The sequence below is a fragment of the Lycium barbarum genome, chromosome 2, assembly GCF_019175385.1.
Source record: "Lycium barbarum isolate Lr01 chromosome 2, ASM1917538v2, whole genome shotgun sequence".
NCBI classification, from domain to species: domain Eukaryota; kingdom Viridiplantae; phylum Streptophyta; class Magnoliopsida; order Solanales; family Solanaceae; genus Lycium; species Lycium barbarum.
This window is the reverse complement of record NC_083338.1, coordinates 135,624,079-135,644,171: the sequence shown is the minus strand read 5'-3', so window position 1 is coordinate 135,644,171 and position 20,093 is coordinate 135,624,079. Positions and strand designations below refer to the sequence as shown.

General features: G+C 33.7%; 2 protein-coding genes across 2 annotated transcripts; both read right to left on the bottom strand.

The window, feature by feature from the left end:
* Positions 1 to 750: 750 nt before the first annotated feature.
* On the bottom strand, positions 751 to 3,992 carry LOC132627442 (protein bfr2-like). Its single transcript, XM_060342787.1, has 3 exons — positions 3,848 to 3,992; positions 3,119 to 3,191; positions 751 to 1,382 (listed from the first exon to the last, which is right to left on the bottom strand). Exons 2-3 carry the CDS (start codon positions 3,179 to 3,181, stop codon positions 924 to 926), a joined length of 522 nt encoding a protein of 173 aa, XP_060198770.1. The 5' UTR covers positions 3,182 to 3,191; positions 3,848 to 3,992; the 3' UTR covers positions 751 to 923.
* A 4,823-nt stretch (positions 3,993 to 8,815) lies between these two features.
* Positions 8,816 to 10,324, bottom strand: LOC132628963 (ABSCISIC ACID-INSENSITIVE 5-like protein 3). Its single transcript, XM_060344716.1, has 3 exons — positions 9,755 to 10,324; positions 9,458 to 9,529; positions 8,816 to 8,890 (listed from the first exon to the last, which is right to left on the bottom strand). Exons 1-3 carry the CDS (start codon positions 10,322 to 10,324, stop codon positions 8,816 to 8,818), a joined length of 717 nt encoding a protein of 238 aa, XP_060200699.1.
* Positions 10,325 to 20,093: the final 9,769 nt, after the last annotated feature.

Sequence of the window (20,093 nt, the reverse complement as noted above, 5' to 3'; positions counted from 1 at the left end):
ATAGCCTTTTATTAAAATGACTCATTCATGTCATTTTTCATTAAAACCGGTTTTATAATACCAGATGACACGTGACCTCCAATTAGAGGTCTATGTTGTTTAATTAAATCAGGTCAATTTTAAATCCCAAATTAATAAAAAATTTGACCCATACACCCTATTCACTCACAACCATAATTTAGTTGGAGGTTACATGTCAACTCTGGTATTGTAAAACCAGCGTTAATGAAAAATGACATGGATGAGTCATTTTGATAACAGGCGATGACATAAATAAGTCAAACTATTGATGAGTGACATAAATGAGTCATTTCCGATAGTTCGATGGCTTAAATGAGCCAAACTATTGACGAGTGACATAAATGAGCCATTTTCTGACAGTTTGATGGCATATTTGAGCCGTTTCCGTAAATTAAATAAACAGCACCCTAAAGTCAATTAAATGTGACTTTTAGCTATAAGATGTTTATGATATAGTTAAACATTCTTAATGTAACCGTGTAGTGGAAATAGATATAGAAGGGATTCATCATTGCATTATCTTAATCGTTTCTAGCTGTTATTATTAAAAGCTGCTACTATGAGTAAAGAACATCCAAATAGAATACCTTTGCTTGAGGAGGTTAAAATAAATCGCAGGTGAGGTACATTGTTCATTGTAATGCACCCAGAAAATTACTTCGTTACTGGAATTGAACATAGACCAGAAAACATCGGTGTCAATTGACTTCTCAAGTAAAGAAAGACATATTTACTTTGGGAAACATGTTAAATTAAAGGGATAATTTTGTTTCCTCAACTGAAAGTTCCAGAGTTCTCTTCAACTTCAAATGAAAGGTAATTAAAAAGCATAATGGATGTTTCTCCCTCTCAAGTTAAAAAAACTAAGTTCAGATTGTTCAAAGAGAACACAAGGCAGTCGTTCACTTCTTCCTCTTCTTTGGTGGTTGGATAGTTTCTTCCTCATCATCCTCTTCTTCATCATTTTCTGGCTCCTCCTCTACAACTTCTTCTTCTTCTTCCTCCCCTTCTTCGCCATCATCGTCATCATTACCTTCATCATCATCGTCGTCATCATTGTCATTGTCATCGTCATCATCATGACCTTCTTGATCACCACCCTCCTCTTCATCTTCTGCATCTCCATTGTCATCACCTTCTCCATTGCTTTTCTTGGCATTTCCTTTGCTTTTGTTGGGATTGTTTCCATGAACCCCTTCATCAGAGAATTCCCCTTCGCCGTCCTCAAATTCTCCATTCTCATTGTCATCGTTGTCATTTCCATCTCCACCTTCCTCACCAGCAGCAACTACTTTGTGCTCATCATTTGTGTTTTGCTCTCCCTTGATTTTGGTCTCAATTGCGAAAGGTGGCGCAACATCCTGGAATTATTTGGAGACATCATTGTACATGAATATTCTAGGGAATACTATAAATATATAGTATTGAGTTATATACACATAGTAAGCTTTCAAGAAAAAGAGACGACAAAAAAGTTTCATAGACTACAAGTAGTCCATAGATGTTCATCACCCGTACTACATGCCAGCCCATCTCATGACATAAGCCCAAGTGCATCTATTCTGAAATGGGCCCATAATACATACTAGGGCCTATTACTAATTCGACCTTGACAGAGGGGACAGTTTCAGTCCTAGTCCATAGCTAAAAAAATAGGAGCCCAAAATTTGGTCCAGTTCAGAGTGGACCTTCTCCTACTATTTTCAGCCCAAGTATGAATTGCTATGTTAATGAAGAAATTGCACGGTTTGTCCTTCAAATGGATGGTTTTTTAATTTTTTCCTTCAAAATCAAACTTATGCCTAGTGAGACACCCGTTCTTTAAGGGCCTGGGGAATAACTTGTGAGATATTTATGATGCGAAAATATAAATTTATATCTCGCGAAAAAGTTGTTTTCTTTGAGGCACAAAAATTAAAGACTAGCACAAAATAGGGACAAAAGTGCAAATGGCCCTATGTGTGAGGCCAGCCGAATTTGGAAACATAAAGTTAATCATATCTTGATAGAATATTCCAATATAATATTCTCCTAAGACATAGTCAACCTAGAAAAGCATGTCTTTTACAATTTGTTTTCCAAATAAGAAGCCAATGTTTTACTCAACATGCTTTTAATATTAAGGCACATTTAGACTTTTCCAAATTTAAAAATCTCATCCAGAATTTAATTATTTCCCAAAATATACCTAATTTAGTAATTAAAAACTTTATTAGTCCACAGTGAAGGGGCAACAATTCTGCAGAATTAACATAGTCGGCAGTGGCAAACTATATAATTATTAGTGGGACCCTCATGACATCAACTAACACGGAACCAAAAAGGGGATATAAGCCAAATTAACATTCTGTTTCAGTTCCGAACACTTTGAAAAGCCGTACCATATAGGCGCACGTTAGTAACTGTACGCATTAAAAAAGTACTGAGAAAGTTAGATGCTATTTCCTCCTCATATTTTCACTCTAAAAATAGATTAAACAAAAGTACAGCACAAGTTCACAATTCTTTCTTAGATATTTTACATTATCTTCTTGATTTTCTTGGTTTCTGAAAATTACCTATTGAATTTTCTGCAGATTTTTTAAACTAAGGGGTTAATCAAAAACCAAAAATAAAAAAGAGAAGAAAATCACTGGATTTCTGAGAGCGAAAAAGTCCTAACTCCAAAATTTGGAAACCTTTACCTTTGAGAGAAACAATCAGATATTTTTGCTTTATGAGAGAAAAAAGGACGGAGAGAGAGAGAGCACACAGGAAATACTCATTCACGATTCGAAATGTGTGTTTCAATATTTTGTAGTATACACTTTTAATTAGTTAACCACAATCAATTAATAAGATTTTGATTTCAATTTACACATGATCATGGTAAAACAATACTATTATTATAGCTGACATAGTTCATATTTCGAAAGTCCAAGTACTCTACATTCAAACATACACTCTTTAATGTTTATAAAAAATTACGCAGTTATACGTCACAGAAATTAACAATTTAAAACTATACAGTCGCAGGGTACTGTATAAGTTTTTTTCCAGGTAAAAAAATCAATGTATAAACAAGTAAAACTGGCAGGCTTTTAGCTGATGTACTAACCTGGTTGGATGCTAAAAGAGTGGAAGCGCAGGTTAGCAGAGTGTTGTTAAGCATCACCTCCATTTGTAAACACCTGTTGCACACCAATAACAAAACATTATAGACATGACAGTTAACGTCTTCTTAACAAGACACTGACAAAAACCATCCTTAATTTTCACAATTCCAAGACAATAAAAGCATACCAAAATAAATGACGAAAACATACAAAGAGAGAAAGATATACTACACTCAAATTATTTTATTTTAATCGTAAATTCAGACATGAAATTTTAAGTTGTTTGAAATAAAATTTCACATTTGAAAATCATATAATAATTCAAAATATATTTAAAGGACATATAAAAAATTATTGTAAAACCAAAACTTATTTAAATCTCGAAATTCGATGCCACATAAATTACGAGCGATGGAGTAGTTGGAGAACAGTACAAAAAAAAAAGATTGAATGAAGCAAATTTAACCTCTCATACAAATCATATGTCAGTAAGTATATAAAAATCAGTTTTATGTATACTTTTATCTAAAATTCAACTCTAAAGTTGAAGATCTACGTACGAACGAAGAAGGGAGAAAAAACATCTACTGAATTTCTTTCGCAAAAAAAAAAAAAAAAAGAGCTTCTGTTATAAGCAAAAACTGTAAAAGAAAACGAGAAAAAAATAATTTAGCTGTTGAATAAATTGTACATACTTTCGGGGAAAGTAAAATCAGTGAGAAAAATGTTACCTGAAAATATGAGATGAGAGAGAGAAAATGGGAATTGCTAAGAGAGTTTTACGCAAAGTTTGATGAAATAATAAGGGACAGAATCTAATGCTTTGTTCCTACTACCATTGGTCCCACTTCTCTACCCTTATTATTTTTACGATAACTTACCTTCGTCCTTAAGGTATATCATAATTCTACTTGTATCCCTTGAAGTTGTTGAAATTTGAAGTATGGAGTTCTATGTAAATCAATTTTTTTTGTTGCATTGAAGATTTTATATGGGTTAGTTGAAGAGAGGGAAAGATTTTGTGTATCCACTAAGATATTATTTTGACTCTGACTACGTTAATAAATTATACTAGCATAAGTTAATAAGTTATTATATGTATAAGACAGAGGATTTTTATGTTATTTTATTATTGGTGATGAGATCATTTGAAGTTTCTCTTACTTCGAAACTACTAACGAAGTTCATAGAAATGATGAGACATTTACAAATTCTTGCTTTAATATATACCAAATTAAAATAATTAGTTGAACTTATGAATGATGAGAGATATACCTAGCTAATACCTTGTGGAAGTTGTAACAACCAAAAGAGCACAAGAGAAACATAGAAGAGACAAGCAACATGGGAAAAGAAAAAATAATACTGTATTTCTGAGAAAATTCCTAATAATATCCATCATACATAATATTATTTGGTTAGACGGGTGCTTTGACAATAAAAGTACATCAAAAGGAGATATACATAGTGATCACCTAATGTGCGGAGTACACCAAGGCTAAAGCTCTTTGTACATGATTTTTTTCTTCTTCTTTTGGTTAAACGTTGTACGTGAATTTAAGTTATATATATTGATAATTAAAGCTATATTTTAGACTATCAAATTATGTAATAATCATAATTATTGAGTATAGTGGTAAAATGTGGTTATAGATGGAGGAAAAATCTGTTTGATGGGAGCGTTACCCCGCGCTAATCCGAATTAGTTGGGCTCCAATACGAATATCGAACACAGAATGAAAAATAAAAAAAAAATCTAGCAGGAAGCACACTTGCCTCCATAAGGCGCATTCATTTGCAGACTTGGTTACTTACTCCGCACCTTTCACTTTGAATTAACTCCCCTACAATAGTCACCACCCAATGATCCTTAATGGCCTCGAGATTCATGTGACCATCATCCGCCCGATATGTAGCCATTACTTATATTGACTCACTAAAACTAACTTATCTACAATTACATCTTTGGAATATAAATTAGATATTTAGAATGTTAAATTTTGGATTGATGCAAAGATTGTTGAAAGTTGCAACGTAGCAAGAGGGAAGAATGAGGATAGTGGACTTTGGACTAAACTTCGGGCTCAACTTTTTTATTTCTCAAACATTTTTTTTTTGTGCGGAGTGCCCTTCAAATGCACTGGTCTGTAATTTTTGTCCGTCAAATTGGTGGTCTTTAATTTTTGACCCTTTCACCTAATACCATGAGGTTTGGGGTTCGAACCCCAGCTCAGTATTAAAAAAAAAAAAAAAGTTAATTTCGCAAGGCAGAGTTTTGTAGCAAAGTTAGGCATGTTCGGGCCAAAGTTAGGCCTTAAGGCAGATTTTTTAGCATGCCTGATTTTGCATCACAACTCTACCTGATCAGGCAAAATTTGACTCAAACTCTGCCTGATCAGGTAGAGTTTTGAGACAAACTCTCCCTTAAGGCAGAGTTTTGCATGCAAATTTCTGCCTTGCGAATCCAAACTCTACCTTGCGATTTTTTTTAAAAAACTTTTTACTGAGCGGGGGTTCGAACCCAAAACCAAGTGTCACGCCCCGAACCTAGGCCTGGACGTAACACGACACCCGGTGCCTGACTGGATGTGACCGAGCGAACCAACTGGCTGGCTGAATCAACATGTGATATCAAAAGCATAACTGAATGTGGAAACAACTAAACACATGCTGATATACTAAAGGTCTGACTGAAATCATAATGCGGAAATACTTACACAATCTGAAATATCTGAACGTAGCCAACATGGCTTAAACCAAAGCAACTGAACAACTGCCAACAAGGCTACCATAATAAATATTTGACTGTCTGAACTGTGTCTATGAAGCCTCTAAGAATACTGAATAATAGAGCTGTCTATAAACTGAAATAACTAGATAGCTGACAACACCCCGAAGGAATTTGGGGCTCACCAGTAGCTGATACGTGCACTCCTAAATAGCTGAGTCGTCAACCTGTATATCGCGATGCAGGCCCCCAAGTAATAAAAAGGGGCATCAGCACATTTGAATTGTACTGGTATGTAAAGCAACTGAAGCAATAAAATACTGAAACTGAAACTGATAACTGTAATAGCAAGGAAGTAGGGTTATGAATACTCCCTGCTCTGTATCTGAATCATCTGTATTATCTGTGTTTGTATATGTGGGGCCTCGGCCCAATAATAAATGCACGCTATGGCCTCGGCCTAGTAGTGTGTCAGTCAATGGCCTCGGCCATGTATACGTATACACAAGACTGTGTTGTGCCCTTGGGCAAAATCACATATGTTTAATTATGGTTAATTATTACGGACTGAGACCATAACAACAATGAACAATGTTGAACTGAAATAGACATGTTGGACTGAATTGAAAACACTGACTGTTTCTGAGCATACTGAATTTCTAGACTGAGACTCATGTGGTAACAATACATAAGTCTATAAAGATTACGTGCTGATTTCATGATATTCAAATTGACAACCATGAACGAATTCTGTAACTGCAACCCTAGAAGATAACAGTTCTACAACATATCAAAAAACTAGGGCTAAACTGTATTCTGAGTCAAATTACTGACAAGTATGAAGAATGGGGCGTAGGGAGAATCATGAACATTCCCTAACGTAGATAGTTAGCCTCACATACCTTAATTCCAGCCTTTGTGCATAATACAATGTTCGTCAACCCTTTCAACTTTGATCTGTATCAATACAAGTCAAAGGGATTCTATATTAGCAATAATATTCATGCTTTGGTCATCTAAGCATTTTATCAAACACTTAGTGGGCATAAAGCTCCACAATCTCCATTAATGGTGTTTCTTCACCTAATTCTCATTCTATTACTTCTAGGTGATTCTACAATCTCAATTAGGTGTAATTAACATCATTCTCCATCACCCATATCATTATAACAATCTCAAGTCAACAATCCAAAACCCTACTATAGTTCGTGTAATTCTCTTTGCTAAACTCATTTACTATTCTCCCAAGAACTCATCAATTCACTATTATGAATGATTAGAGTGTAGAAGCGTTACCTTTTTGACGTTCAATCCTCTTGAATTCGAGGTCTAGGGTTTCCACGCCCAACAATAATGTTCCACTCACAACTTTATTGATTAGAAGGGTTCACTCAAGTTAGAAAGAGATTAGAGACTTGAATTCAACCTAGAATCATGATAAAACTTATCTTGGAGGGTTCTTGAGGCTTGGGACTTGTTCCCTCTGACTTTAGGGTAATTTTTCGTGACTAGAGGTGTTAGGAAAATAAACCCTAAACTTAAATATAACTTAAAACGCGAAATCCCGACTTTTGACCCGAAACCTGACCTGTTATGCGATGGGCCCGCGACGCACATGCAGCCCACGACCCCCTGCAGGTCAATATTCAGAGAGGGGGTTTATGTGCGATCGGTGCGCGACGCGAGGCTAGCGCACTCGCCCTCACAAAGGACCTGTGTCGGTTCTGAACAGTGTTCGGTAAAATGAACCTAATTTCTTGTACAGAGCTTTGTTTGGGCTCCACAATATACTGTTGAAAAGATATTTCAAAGGGCTACAACTTTCATATTTTTAGTTTCCTCAAATTCGCAACGGATTTTCACGAAATTTGACTGGAAGGCAGACGTATCGAAAACTTAGCCGATTCTATAGAATTTTAAGTGCCTTACTATTAGCCATATTGAGACGATCATATCTCCTTGCTCCGGTCTCTGATTGGCCTGGTCCGTATATAGTTAGAAAGGTATTTCTACGTACTACAACTTTCATTAAGGGTGCTTTTCCAAATTCCCAACTAATCAAGGATTTATGGTTTCCCCAAGTAGGCCTGTCAACTATTTTCGGAAAACGTTCAAACCTTCAGTTTTTCCACTAGAACTCTAACGATACGGGGTGTTACACCAAGAGATTCTAACGAAGAGAAAAAATTAAAGACCACCAATTTAATGGATAAAAATTAAAGCCACCCCAAAATAAGGACATTCCTGCGAATTGCCCTTTCCCAAATGGGAAGCATTTGGATCCAATAGTCGGTTAGCCCATTTACCTTTTCATTTGAAGCCCATTGCTGATTAGCCTCTATTTGTAAGATCACTAGAATTAATAGAAGTTCCATTAAATTTTAAAACTATACCTTTTTATCCCCTTACAAAAAATCAAAAAAGAAGAGAGAGAGATAAGATAACAGCCACGCCATGGTTGGGTTATTGGCCTTTTGAGTTATGCTTGAAAAACTCATTAAATTACTTCAAGTGAAGCTCCTTTGGTCCAATACAGTTATCTTATGAGACTTTGACACTGTACGGCCTCGGACGAAAATAATAGCCAGCAAATGTATTGTGTTTGTATATTATAATTAGTATAAAATATATATATATACATAAATAATGTATACTTTTTGTATATTGATAGCGGCCGTAATTATATTTGGCCGAGCGATTAAATGTGTACAAAGCCTTTATTTTTCTATTATTTCGGACTTTATTTACGTTACTATTTTTTCTACCATAGTGATTATTATGAAAAACTGGTAGTGTTGGTTTTTAACTATGTAAACAAAATGCTCAACTTGCACTTCTCAGGAGCTTCAACCAAAAGTCGAAAACCTTAGTAAAATATCTTAAAGCTGGCCAAATTGAGAAGGATAATAGTATGAGGATAAAATAAAATTTAAAAAGAGAAAGGTTTGCCCTTTGGTATGAAAATTGAGACTCAAAAGGAAGCTGAGCTGGTTCTCCGGAGTTGGTGTCTAGGTTCTGCATTTGAGCACAAAAGTTTTTCCAAATCCTGTTAACAATAAAAAACAACATGAAAAGCACCCTGTCAATGTATTCCAGAGCATAAGAAAATAGAGTTGTAAAGTGTTACATGCATCAATTCTGTTTAATAAACATTGATTGATAACTGCTTGAATGAATAGTAATATGTTATAATAGGTACTATAATTATACTGATGATATGATCTTTTGTATATACTGTCTCTGTATTTGACTTAAATCCAACGCAATATAGCATACTACTATCTTGTATCATAAATGTCTTTTTCTTTTTTGGTTTACAAATCATTACAAAAGGGATGCCTCGAGAATTTATTCTCTAGCCTTTACAACAGAACTTTTAAAGATGCAAATTGCTTTTACTCTTTTCAAGATTCTACTTCAACCAGCCACTGTAATCCAGTAACAAAAGCATAGATCTCTCTACTCAATACATGGGAAATAGATAAAAGTGAAGCACCAAACTTTAAACTAAAGATTCAATTAGATATGTAAACATAAACAAAAAATAGACGTTCACACACTAACTTGTTGATCAAATAAACAGGTAAAGTTTGAGAGAATTTGAGTATTTCACCTTTTGCTTTTTCAGCCAACTGTTAGTTTTCCTCAACTCTAACACCTCTTGTTCCAATTGTTTTGTGTAAGCCTAGAATTCCCAAAGAAAAATTCATGTAAGATTAATTAAGTAGGCCATTATTCAAGAAACAACAATAATATCATAATTTGACTAACGTTACGTTGACTGTCAACCTACCGCAATTCTCTTACTCAATACGAGTATTAGCACCGGCAATGTGAGCAAACTCACACAAAAAAGAAAATTATTCGAGTAACTTGAAAAAAATAGCTTGAAATAATAAAAAGTTTCTACCTGTTTTCTTGCTCTTGATCTTGCAGCTGATTCTCTGTTCTTGATCATCCTGCTCTGCCTCCTTTCAATACTTTTCTCATCCACGAAAGGCCTCTTCTGTTCTCCGATCAAGTGACATTCATTCGACGTTGTTGTTGTTATTGTTGCTGCTGGCATCGCCATATTAGTCGTACATTTCTCAGGATAATTAACAACATCCATAGCCTGTTGATTCTCAAAATTGATAGTATCTGAATTGGATTGAATAGGCATTGGCATTGGCAAGACTCTCCCATTTTGCTGATTCAATTTAGGCACTATATCATCAAGTTTATTCTCACTTTTAATAACACTACCATGTATCAAGAAATCCTCCAGAGTATTAGTACTACTCAATTGTGGCTTATGAACTGAGGAATGATGATTTTCTTGCTTACTCCAAATTTCATCAACATGAGTACTAGTCTTCTTGCACAATGTACCATGATTCATATTTTCAAGAAACATGGAATTTGAAGATGTGTTTTGCATGAATTGCAAACCCTCTTCACCAGACATTACATTCTTAGCTACTAGTTCATCTAAATTCATATTGTTTCAAAGGTGTTTTAGTTAGAGACTTGTCAAATTAAAAAGAGACACTCTTCAATTTAGGTGATGATGACACCATATCTCTCTCTCTCTCTCTTTACAAGAGAGAAAAAGAAACAAACAGCAAATTAAGTCAATCTAACAGTAGAATCATCAAGTTTGTTCAACATTTCCATAATCTAATTATTCCAAGATGATCAGAATCTCCCAATCAGAAGGAATTGTGCAAAAGGAAACTATTTCTTGTTATATTGAGGTAACATGTTTCAAGGGTGAGGGTCATTTTTTTATTTTTTTTGGTTGGTAAAGGGTCTACTAGTTAGTGGTTATGATTTACCCCAATAATGTTGGAGGGAATTCAGGCCTTACTGTTGCAAAGGAAGTGACTGACTTGGACTCTTTCACTCTTTGCTTATTTATATTAGTGTAAACAAAAGTTTTTTTTTTTTTTTTTGGAAAAAGTGCAAATATATCTTTCAACTTTGTGATTTTTCACGTTAAAAAAGTGATGCATAGATATTCCTGCCGTTAGATATATACCCTTTTCACTGACAGATTTAAAAAAAAAAAATCATTTGGCTTGTTGTTTAATTAAAATATGTCATGTGACTTTTAAAAAATAATGTCTACCCATTTAGTTTAGTAGAATTATTTTCTTAAAGCCATGTGGTAATTTTTTTCTAGTGGGTCAGACCTGGTAAAAAAAGGGTAGACTTATTATTTTTAAAGCCAAGGGGATATTCTTTGTAAACGAACTAGACAACCCACTAGAAAAAATATTACCTCGTGGCTTTTTTTAAAAAAATAATATTAATAAAAAAATGGGTAGGCATATTTATTTTAAAGCTAAGTGACATTTTTTTAATTCAAAATATAAACTAAATGATTTTTTTTAAAAAAATTATGCCTGCGAAAAGGATATATATGCATCATTTGTATAACGATATGGGATCTATGTACCACTTTTTGAACGAGGGGTATGTTTACTCTAAATAACAAAGTTGAGGAGTATATTTGCACCTCTATGCTGGTGGTGTCTGAGCCAACTAACTTGTGCATGAGAAATCGTCTGTATATACTTTGACATCTTCAAGGATATTATCTTTGTACAAATTTGTACCAATTAAAAGCGCGTTCGATTGGTGGAATAAGCAAATTTAACCACCACATCAAACAAAGCCAAGATTCATGATTTGAATTTTGAACTTTATGAGTTTGAGTTCGAGGTTCGCGTTCGATTGGTGGAATAAGCAAATTTAACCACCACATCAAACAAAGCCAAGATTCATGATTTGAATTTTGAACTTTATGGGTTTGAGTTTGAGGTTCTACCACGTCCATTTGATTTAATGGATTTGAAATCTGTTAATTGTACTTTTCTGAGTTTTTAGCACATATGTACGATGTGAGTCAAAGTTATTGGATTCGGATACTCATCCCCATAAAATATGCACTACATCCGCCCTGACATCAAACTCCATTTTATTAGTACATTGTTTTATTTTTTCAGAATTAATAATACTCTCATAAGTTCTGCCGGAATCCATGTATTAGTTCTCGCAGAATAAAATGAGAATACCAATATTAATAATATTTGAGTTAAAAGAAAAAATGGAAAAAAGCCCTCGCGCTATTCAAATTTATATCTTCTTTTATTATTGATATCAACACCTAAAAAGAGATAATCTCTGAAGAACATCGATCCTACTATACTATAATCTTTGCAACGCATAAGTCATAACTAATCTTTGAAGCAAACGACTTCTTCGGTGTATAAATGTGTCAGAAGGGGAGCATATGAGAAATTAGCAGGATATATCGCTTGCTAAATTAGGCAATTCGCAGAATTGCCCTTCTTTTGGGGTAGTATTTAACTTTTGCCCCTTAAATTGGTGGTCTTTAATTTTTACCCTTCGACCAAAATCCATGAGTTCCGGGTTCGAACCCCCGCTCAATAAAATTTTTTTAAAAAATTCGTAAGACAGAGTTTGAATTTCGTTCTGCCCCCTCCGACAGAATTTGCCTTGAGGCATATATTTTTTTTTTTACTTTTCAAGGCAAACTTTTAGTTATTTCTTAAGCAGAAGTTTCGCCTTATGGGGCGTACTTTTAGTTATGCCTTAACTAAAAGTGTGCCATAAGACATAACTAAAAGTATGTTCCGTAAGGTGGAACTTTTTCTTAAGGCATAACTAAAAGTTTGCCTTATAAGGCAAAGTCTATGCCTTAAGAAAAAGTTCTACCTTATGGGGCATACTTTTGGTTATGCCTTAACTAAAAGTCTGCCCCATAAGGCATAACTAAACTATGCCTTAAGGAAAAGTTTTGTCTTATGGGGCAGACTTTTAGTTATGCCGGATCCGGCATAAATTTAGTTTTTCCTTAAGGAGTGTATGTCAGATCCGGCATACACGGCCTCAGCCCTGTCTTGCGAAATTATTTTTTTATTTTATGTCTGAGTGGGGGTTCGAACCCAAAACCTCAGGTATTCGCCCACCTTTCCAAGAGAAGGGTAAAACTTAAAGACACAAATATGAGAGACAAAATTTAAACACCACAAATACGAGGGACAAAATTTAAAGACCACCCCAAAAGAAGGACAATCCGCGCAAAAAAAAATGTGATAAATTTACAAGTAAAAGATCATGCATGTTGGGCTGTTGTAGGCTGCATCTTTCACTGAGGCCCAAGCAAGAAATAACTCAAGCTCAAACCATACAGAATTGAAACTTATCCCTCAAAAATAAGGGAAATTTGTGTAAATGGCCAAACTTAATTACCAACAGTAACCCAAATATACAAAACCTATACACTGATATGTATATTATACGTATAGTATATATATGTTACATGTATAGTATATGTATTATATGTATAGTGTATGTATATTTAAGTATAAATATACAAAACCTATACATTTGTTGGCTATTTTGTAAACTAGATCACCCAAAGGCATTGGGCTATAATTTGGATCGTTTGCACTTTGTCCCTATTTTGTGTTGGTCTTTAATTTTGTCCCTCAATGCAAACAACTTTTTCATGGGCATAAGTTTATATTTTCGCATCATGATATCCCACAAGTTATGTCCCTTGTCCTTGAAGAACTTATGCCTTATAGGTAGGGGTGGCAAATGGGTGAGTTTGGTTGTATTTGGTTTGGTTGAAAATGGTTTGAACAAAAATAGGTTGGGTATCAAACCGCCCATATTTTATGTGGGTAAATATGGGTTGGGTGATAAATGGCTAGGTTGGTTATGGGTTAACCCATATTATACAAGTGTATTATTATTTCAAGTGTATGTTTCTAATTTTTTTCTTTTGTCAAGTTAAATTAATTTTTTCATATAAATTTCAGGGGTGAGGGGTGAGGGGGTGGGGGTCGTGGAGGGGCTGGGGTGGGGGTATGATTTTTTTTTCATTTTTTATAATTTTTTTATAAAAGTAAAATATATGAAATTGATTTTTTTTTGTGTGTGGGGGCGAGCCGCGGGGGGGGGGGGGGGGAGGGGTGGGGTGGGGCACCAGAAATTCTTTTCCATTATTTATAAATATAGAAATAATATATATGAAAATTGAAATTTGTGGGGGGGGGGGGGGGGGGTCGTGGAGGAGTGGGGGCGGGGGTAAGAATTTTTTTTTTCATTTTTTATATAACTTTAATAAAAGTAAAATATTTGAAATTGATTTTTTTTTTGTATGGGGGTTTTGGGGGGGGGGGGGGGGGTCTGAGAGGAGTGGGGTGGGGTAAGAAATTTTTTCCACTTTTTATAATTTTTTTATAAAAGTAAAATATTTGAAATTGAAATTTGTGGGGTGGGGGTAAGAATTTTTTTTTCCATTTTTTATAAAATTTTATAAAGGTAAAATATATGAAATTGAATTTTGGGGGGGGGGTATAGTGGGGGTAGGGATCGGAGTAGGAGGTAAGAAAAAAAATTCTCCTTTTTTATAAGCTTTTTATAAAAGAAAAATAAAATATATGAAATTAAAAAAAAAAATGTGTGGGGTGGGGGGCATGGCGGGGTGGATGGTGGGGTAAGGGTTGGGCCGTTGGGGTAGGAAATAAGGAAGAAATTTCTCATTTTCAAAATGAGTTGTTGGATCTAGTGTGTTCTTATATGGATACACATATTTTATCCATATTTGCCCATATTTTATGGGTTAAAGAGAGACTTGAAGCCCATATTTACCTACCTGAAATATGAGTGACCCAACTCACTAACATGTGGGTAAAATGGGCTAATTTTCTAAATATGAGCTCAAATTGCCACCTCTACTTATAGGCATAAGTTCGATTTTGAAGGACAAAAATTTAAGACCAGCCCATTTAAAGGGAACCGTGCAATTTCTTCCTGTAATTTTCCCCAAAAATAAAAGAAGTGAACGACTGTTAAGCTGATGAAGCCCAATTGTCGAGTACCACAACTAACGATTTAGAATTTAAGATTGTTTGGGCTACACGGAAAATTTTGGGCTGTGTTCTTTTGTAGTGATCCTGAATTTTTTCTCTGCAATCTGTCAAAAGCCAATTAATTCCTTTATTCAACATTTTGGCTTGATGAAACTATTTTTTTTTTCCAGGATCGTAGAGGTGGTTCTGATACAAATATATTGATACAACCAGTAACACCGATCCAATTTGGATATCGGAACCGTAGAACGATAGGAACTTTTAGTAGTGCCAAGATTATCATATTGGTATTTCAGGTATTTGGTATATAATCGTAATTCGTCTATTCAATTCTTATAATTCTATGATTCTAACAATTGATACCAGTGTTGGTAGTATCAATATTATTGGGCCTCTTAAATGTAAGAAGGAATAAAAATTATGAAAGAAATAGAGTACATTACATAGTGTTACCCGCATTACTTTTAATCTTTTTGATTGTCCCTAGTCTTGCTACTAACATCGTAGCATTTTAACCAGACCAGCTACAACAACTTTCACTTTCTTATCCCTATGTTTGTCTCACTAGTAAAGGGAAAAATGAAGGCAATACGAAAAAAGAAAGGCAATACCAAAAGACAAAAAAAATGAAGTTCCAAAATTGAAAGATAAGTATATATCAATATGGGCACGACCATTTTAACAAAGCTATGGTAGTTTTCTTTTGCTTTTGGATTCCGAAGATTGATGTTCCATCAATAATTTGAAGTGCGTGTCCAGTGATTCACCTTTATATCAGTTAGTAGGGGTACAATTATTTTATGGTTATGTTACGTGTAGCAATATTATAACTTAATTAGTTTCGAAAAAAAAAAACACTATAACTTATTAGTACTAAATATCTTTGATTAGAAGTTTAGAACTGTATGTATATGTGCTATAAAAGTTTAAACATTATATATCTATTACCAAATTTGTAAATTGTAATACTAATTAATACAAAGAAAAAATAGGTACAATCACAATACAAAGAAAAATAGAAATTATCTATGAACTTCGTCAATTAGTAATCTGTTGCTAAATAGTTGGCAGCTAATAGAATATCTTAGAGACAAACTTTATTGTTTAGCTACATAATTTATTGGTTGCTAATTTCTATTTTTTAATAGTGAATAATATATATATATATATTTACACACTCCATGAGTGCCATGTACTTAAAAATCTCGATACACCTCTTCCAATGAGGAGTGGGCTGATCACTACTTGAACTTTCTAATTACTTTAACCCAAATAAAATAATTTCTAAAAAGGGGTTTGAATATTACAGCTAACTTTGAAGATCTACAAACTATCTGAAATGTAAGAAAAAATGACTAAAATATATAATTAACCATCTGAAATCACAATATTTAAAGCAGTAATCCTATCATCACAAGTGTTAGTGTTCAATAAGTGTTGAAAAGTGTTTCACTAGGTCCTCAATGCCTTCATTCTGATATCACTTAGCTTTCAAAAATTAATTAAAAATATTGATCAGCTGAAAATGACAACCACTAATTAATTAATCCTCCGTGATCCTAACTTTTCAAGGCCACTTTACTGCAATCCTTTTTTTCTTTTTTAATAATAATAATATATGCATGGTGTTGATTCTAATAGGATCGATGACAAGTGTATGATCCAGACTTGCAATGGATGGGTTTCTTGAAAATTTTCAAAAACCAGAGGAATATTTAGCACTGTGAATAGTACCTGAGAATCCATCCATTTTTGTTTTGTGGTACACCATCCATATTTAGTCACGACTACTCAAAGGAATCATAATATCATATACTACAAAAGAACATCAGTCTAGATATTTTGTGAATGTCATTATCACCGATTCTCACATTTTCTTTAAGAATTGGAGAATGAATTGCTTTCCCTCTGTTACCCTAATTTCATGCTGATCAAGTAATTCTTGGCCAAACAAACACGTACTCTAAAATGGCCTATTTACATCAAAATCTAATTTGAAGAGCGAGTTTCAAATGCGCCTAAAGGATGTGTTTGGAGGAATTGATTTTTCAGCAAATGCTTTTTAATTTTTTCATGTTTTGTTGGTCAAAATGTTTTGAAAATTATTTTTCTCGAAAACAAGTTTTATGAAAATCTAGAAAATGGCTTCCCTAAAATAAGTACAATAAGTGGCATTGTCTCCTCCCCGCCCTCCGACACCCTACTCCCACACCCCGCCCCCACCAACCCCCATCCCCACCCAAGTACTTCCACTTCATCGTGTTTGTCTAGATTACATATAAATATTTTTTGGGATAATATTTTCTACTTACTTACCTAACATGTACCAAAAAATAAGTGGAGCAAGAAAACCACTAATTAAAATGGTTGACTCGTCCTTATCAGCCTGCGCTCCGTCAGGAGCGTCACACCTATATAACTAACACTTATGCTTGACCCACCCTTATTAGCGTGCACTCCGTTAGGGGCGTCACACCTATATATATTATTAACCCTAGTGATACATCATAATTATTCATTAATAACTAAAAACCAAACTAAAATTTTTATAGTAACTACGAATTGTTAGAACTAACAAAATAAGAATGACAGAATTTTGTGTGTGGGTGGGGGGGGGGGGGGGGGGGATTATGTTTGAATTTTGTGTTCAAGTGTCTTTTGCCACTTCAGGTTTACTTTTATAATGAGGCCACCCCACATATGAAGACAGCAATTCGAATGGCGCAAAATGCTTCATCTCCTAACACCACCAAAATCAGCATAGTAGTATTAATACTGTCTAGCTAGTCGGACAGATCCCTTACAGAATATTAAACAGAGAATATTGTAGAAGAAGAATTCAACGACTTAGAAACTTAAAAATGGGAGTCACCCCATAAATTTATTAAATTCCCCAGGTATGGGTTAGTAATAGCCATGCATAAAAAATAAGCGTGGATTAAAACTTGGTCGAAATTAGGTTTGATTTTAATAAGTTGAAAATTGTATCTTTTTCAAGATCAATGGAGACTATATATGATATCACTATTAGTATTTCTTTAGAAAAGATGTTGAAAGTATGGATGAAAATTCGTCTCTTAAATTTTATTAACCATGGGGCTTTATATACATATAAATATAGTAGACTTCTCCTATAACTAAAGTATTAAACTCTTACTATAACTAAATAACTGAAAATTCTAGTAACAAATATTAGACTCTTATAAAACTGTAAATGGGTGATTGGGATATGGGTGTGGCCCGCATGGGAGTCGAAGGTGGTCATTCTTCTGATTTTAAGGAATTGCTTTTCCTAAAATAATATTTTTGAAACATTTTGATTAGCCTAAGATAGGAATATTATAACATACCAAACACACCCTTAATTTATATGTTTCACCAATCTAAACCTAAGTTTCTTAAAAGCCAGTCGAAAGAAAGTCCCTCCTACCCTAATATATGACGTACGTATCTTTTTACCAACTTTCTCCAAAAAAGATATCACCTTTTCATATACAAGCAGAGCAAGTTAACTATTTGCTCTTACTTCCTCATGTTATCTTCTAACCGAATTAATCTTATTCGCGTGAATGTGGGAAGTTCAGTTAGAGTGAGAGGAAGATTGTGGAAAAAGATTAAGTGGCCCCACTATAAAGAAGATAAAATGACAAAAATGTCCCTTATGTTTGGAGTAGGTTTAAAAGAGTTACTTAGATATAATCCTGAGCAAATCGGACTTATGAGTTTGCCCAAACGAGCAATTTTAGTCTCCATCAAATAGTTAACAAACTCTATTGGTAGATTTAATCGGAATTGTAAAGAAAAACATTGTAAGATTTAGAGTTAATGGTAAAAAACACAGTTTAACTATCACTTTTTTGGAGTTTCGCGCTCTAACTATCAGTTGTTCTCTTTTCTTCCACGAACTATCGTTATCTATGTATTAAAACACATCTCGAAGCTAATTAAGACAACTATTAGTTGTTCCCTTTTGTACCTGAACTATTAACTAGGTGTGTTTTAATACGTATATGATGATAGTTCAAGTAATAGAAAAAGGGAACAACTGATAGTTGGGGTGGAACCCGCGAATAAATGATAGTTCATGTGCATTATCTCTAAGATTTAATGAAAAGTCACACTTGGAGTGAAGTTTTTGCTATTTAAGTCTATTTTTAGAGTCCGCTACAATTTCTACTTTTCTAAATCAAATTCTAGTGTCTAGTATAGACTTTGGTGTGGCTGTATTTAGAATTTGAGGAGACTTTTGTGGTGTTTTCCAACAATTCCATTCATATCTAACAACTAGAGTTTATTAAATATTTGATGAAAAAAAAAACTCATTAAAAAAAAAAGGATGAAAACTGCTCGAAAATATATTTTAAGGACCATTTTAAACCTAACTCCAACCATTACAGACTATTTTTGTCATTTTCTCCCATTAGAAATAGCTTAAGTTATGTGTGTGCTGACAATATATATATATATATATATATATACACACACTATCAGGTTAAATTGATGTACAATATATAATTCCTCAAAACAAGCATAGTAAGATAATTCAAAGAATAGAGTAATAACTGCTACTATAACTAGTTAAATTTTATTGATATTGCAAAATATCTTTGCACTATTAATGTATATACCTTAAAGTCGAAGAAATATCTAAAATAATTTAGTAAAGAAATATTTTTTTTAAATAACCATTTTCTTCATCCTTTCTATATTCTTTAGTAATTTAATTTTATATTTTTCATTAGAAACAAGCTCATGCAGATCAAAGACCTAAAAACAGAAATTATGTATATTCAAACACTATTTGGAAAGCCACCCAGGTAATTGGAATTGAGTGTAATTGGATGTAATTACACAGTTTGGCCTATTTGTTTGACCAGATAATTACACAGTTAGGTGGGAATTTGGTGTAATTGAGAGGGTGATACACTCTCCAATTCTCAGGGGGGGAGGGGGGTGGCTGAGAATTGGGTGTAATTACACTCTGTAATTACAGGGTTACCTTTTAGTTTATCTCTTTTTAATTTTATTTTAATTTCTTTTCTTTTTTAATTTATTTTTTATTTCTATTATTTAATTTCTTTTTTATTTTTATTTTTTAATTATTTTTATTTTTTAAAATATATTTTTCTTTTTATAGTATTTATAATTCATTTCCTTCCTTCTCATTCTTAACCTTTACTTCTTGTGGTTCCATGTAATTGCTCGTATTTTTTCAGTTTTTTATTTTATTCATTTAGCATAACCGTGTTAATATTCTAATATTTGAAACTACATCTCTTAATATTAGAAATAATGAGTCATTAACAACTTGACATATAATGAGTGAAGTTATTAAAGTAGAACTTCGTTGTGAATGAG

Coding starts and splice junctions, on each gene's coding strand:
- LOC132627442 (XM_060342787.1), bottom strand. CDS start 3,181: ATGGAGGTGATGCTTAACAACACTCTGCTAACCTGCGCTTCCACTCTT. Junction 1,383..3,118: donor CTCTTTTAGCATCCAACCAG/GTTAGTACATCA, acceptor AAATAATTCCAG/GATGTTGCGCCACCTTTCGC.
- LOC132628963 (XM_060344716.1), bottom strand. CDS start 10,324: ATGAATTTAGATGAACTAGTAGCTAAGAATGTAATGTCTGGTGAAGAG. Junction 9,530..9,754: donor GATCAAGAGCAAGAAAACAG/GTAGAAACTTTT, acceptor TGGGAATTCTAG/GCTTACACAAAACAATTGGA. Junction 8,891..9,457: donor GTTGGCTGAAAAAGCAAAAG/GTGAAATACTCA, acceptor TATTGTTAACAG/GATTTGGAAAAACTTTTGTG.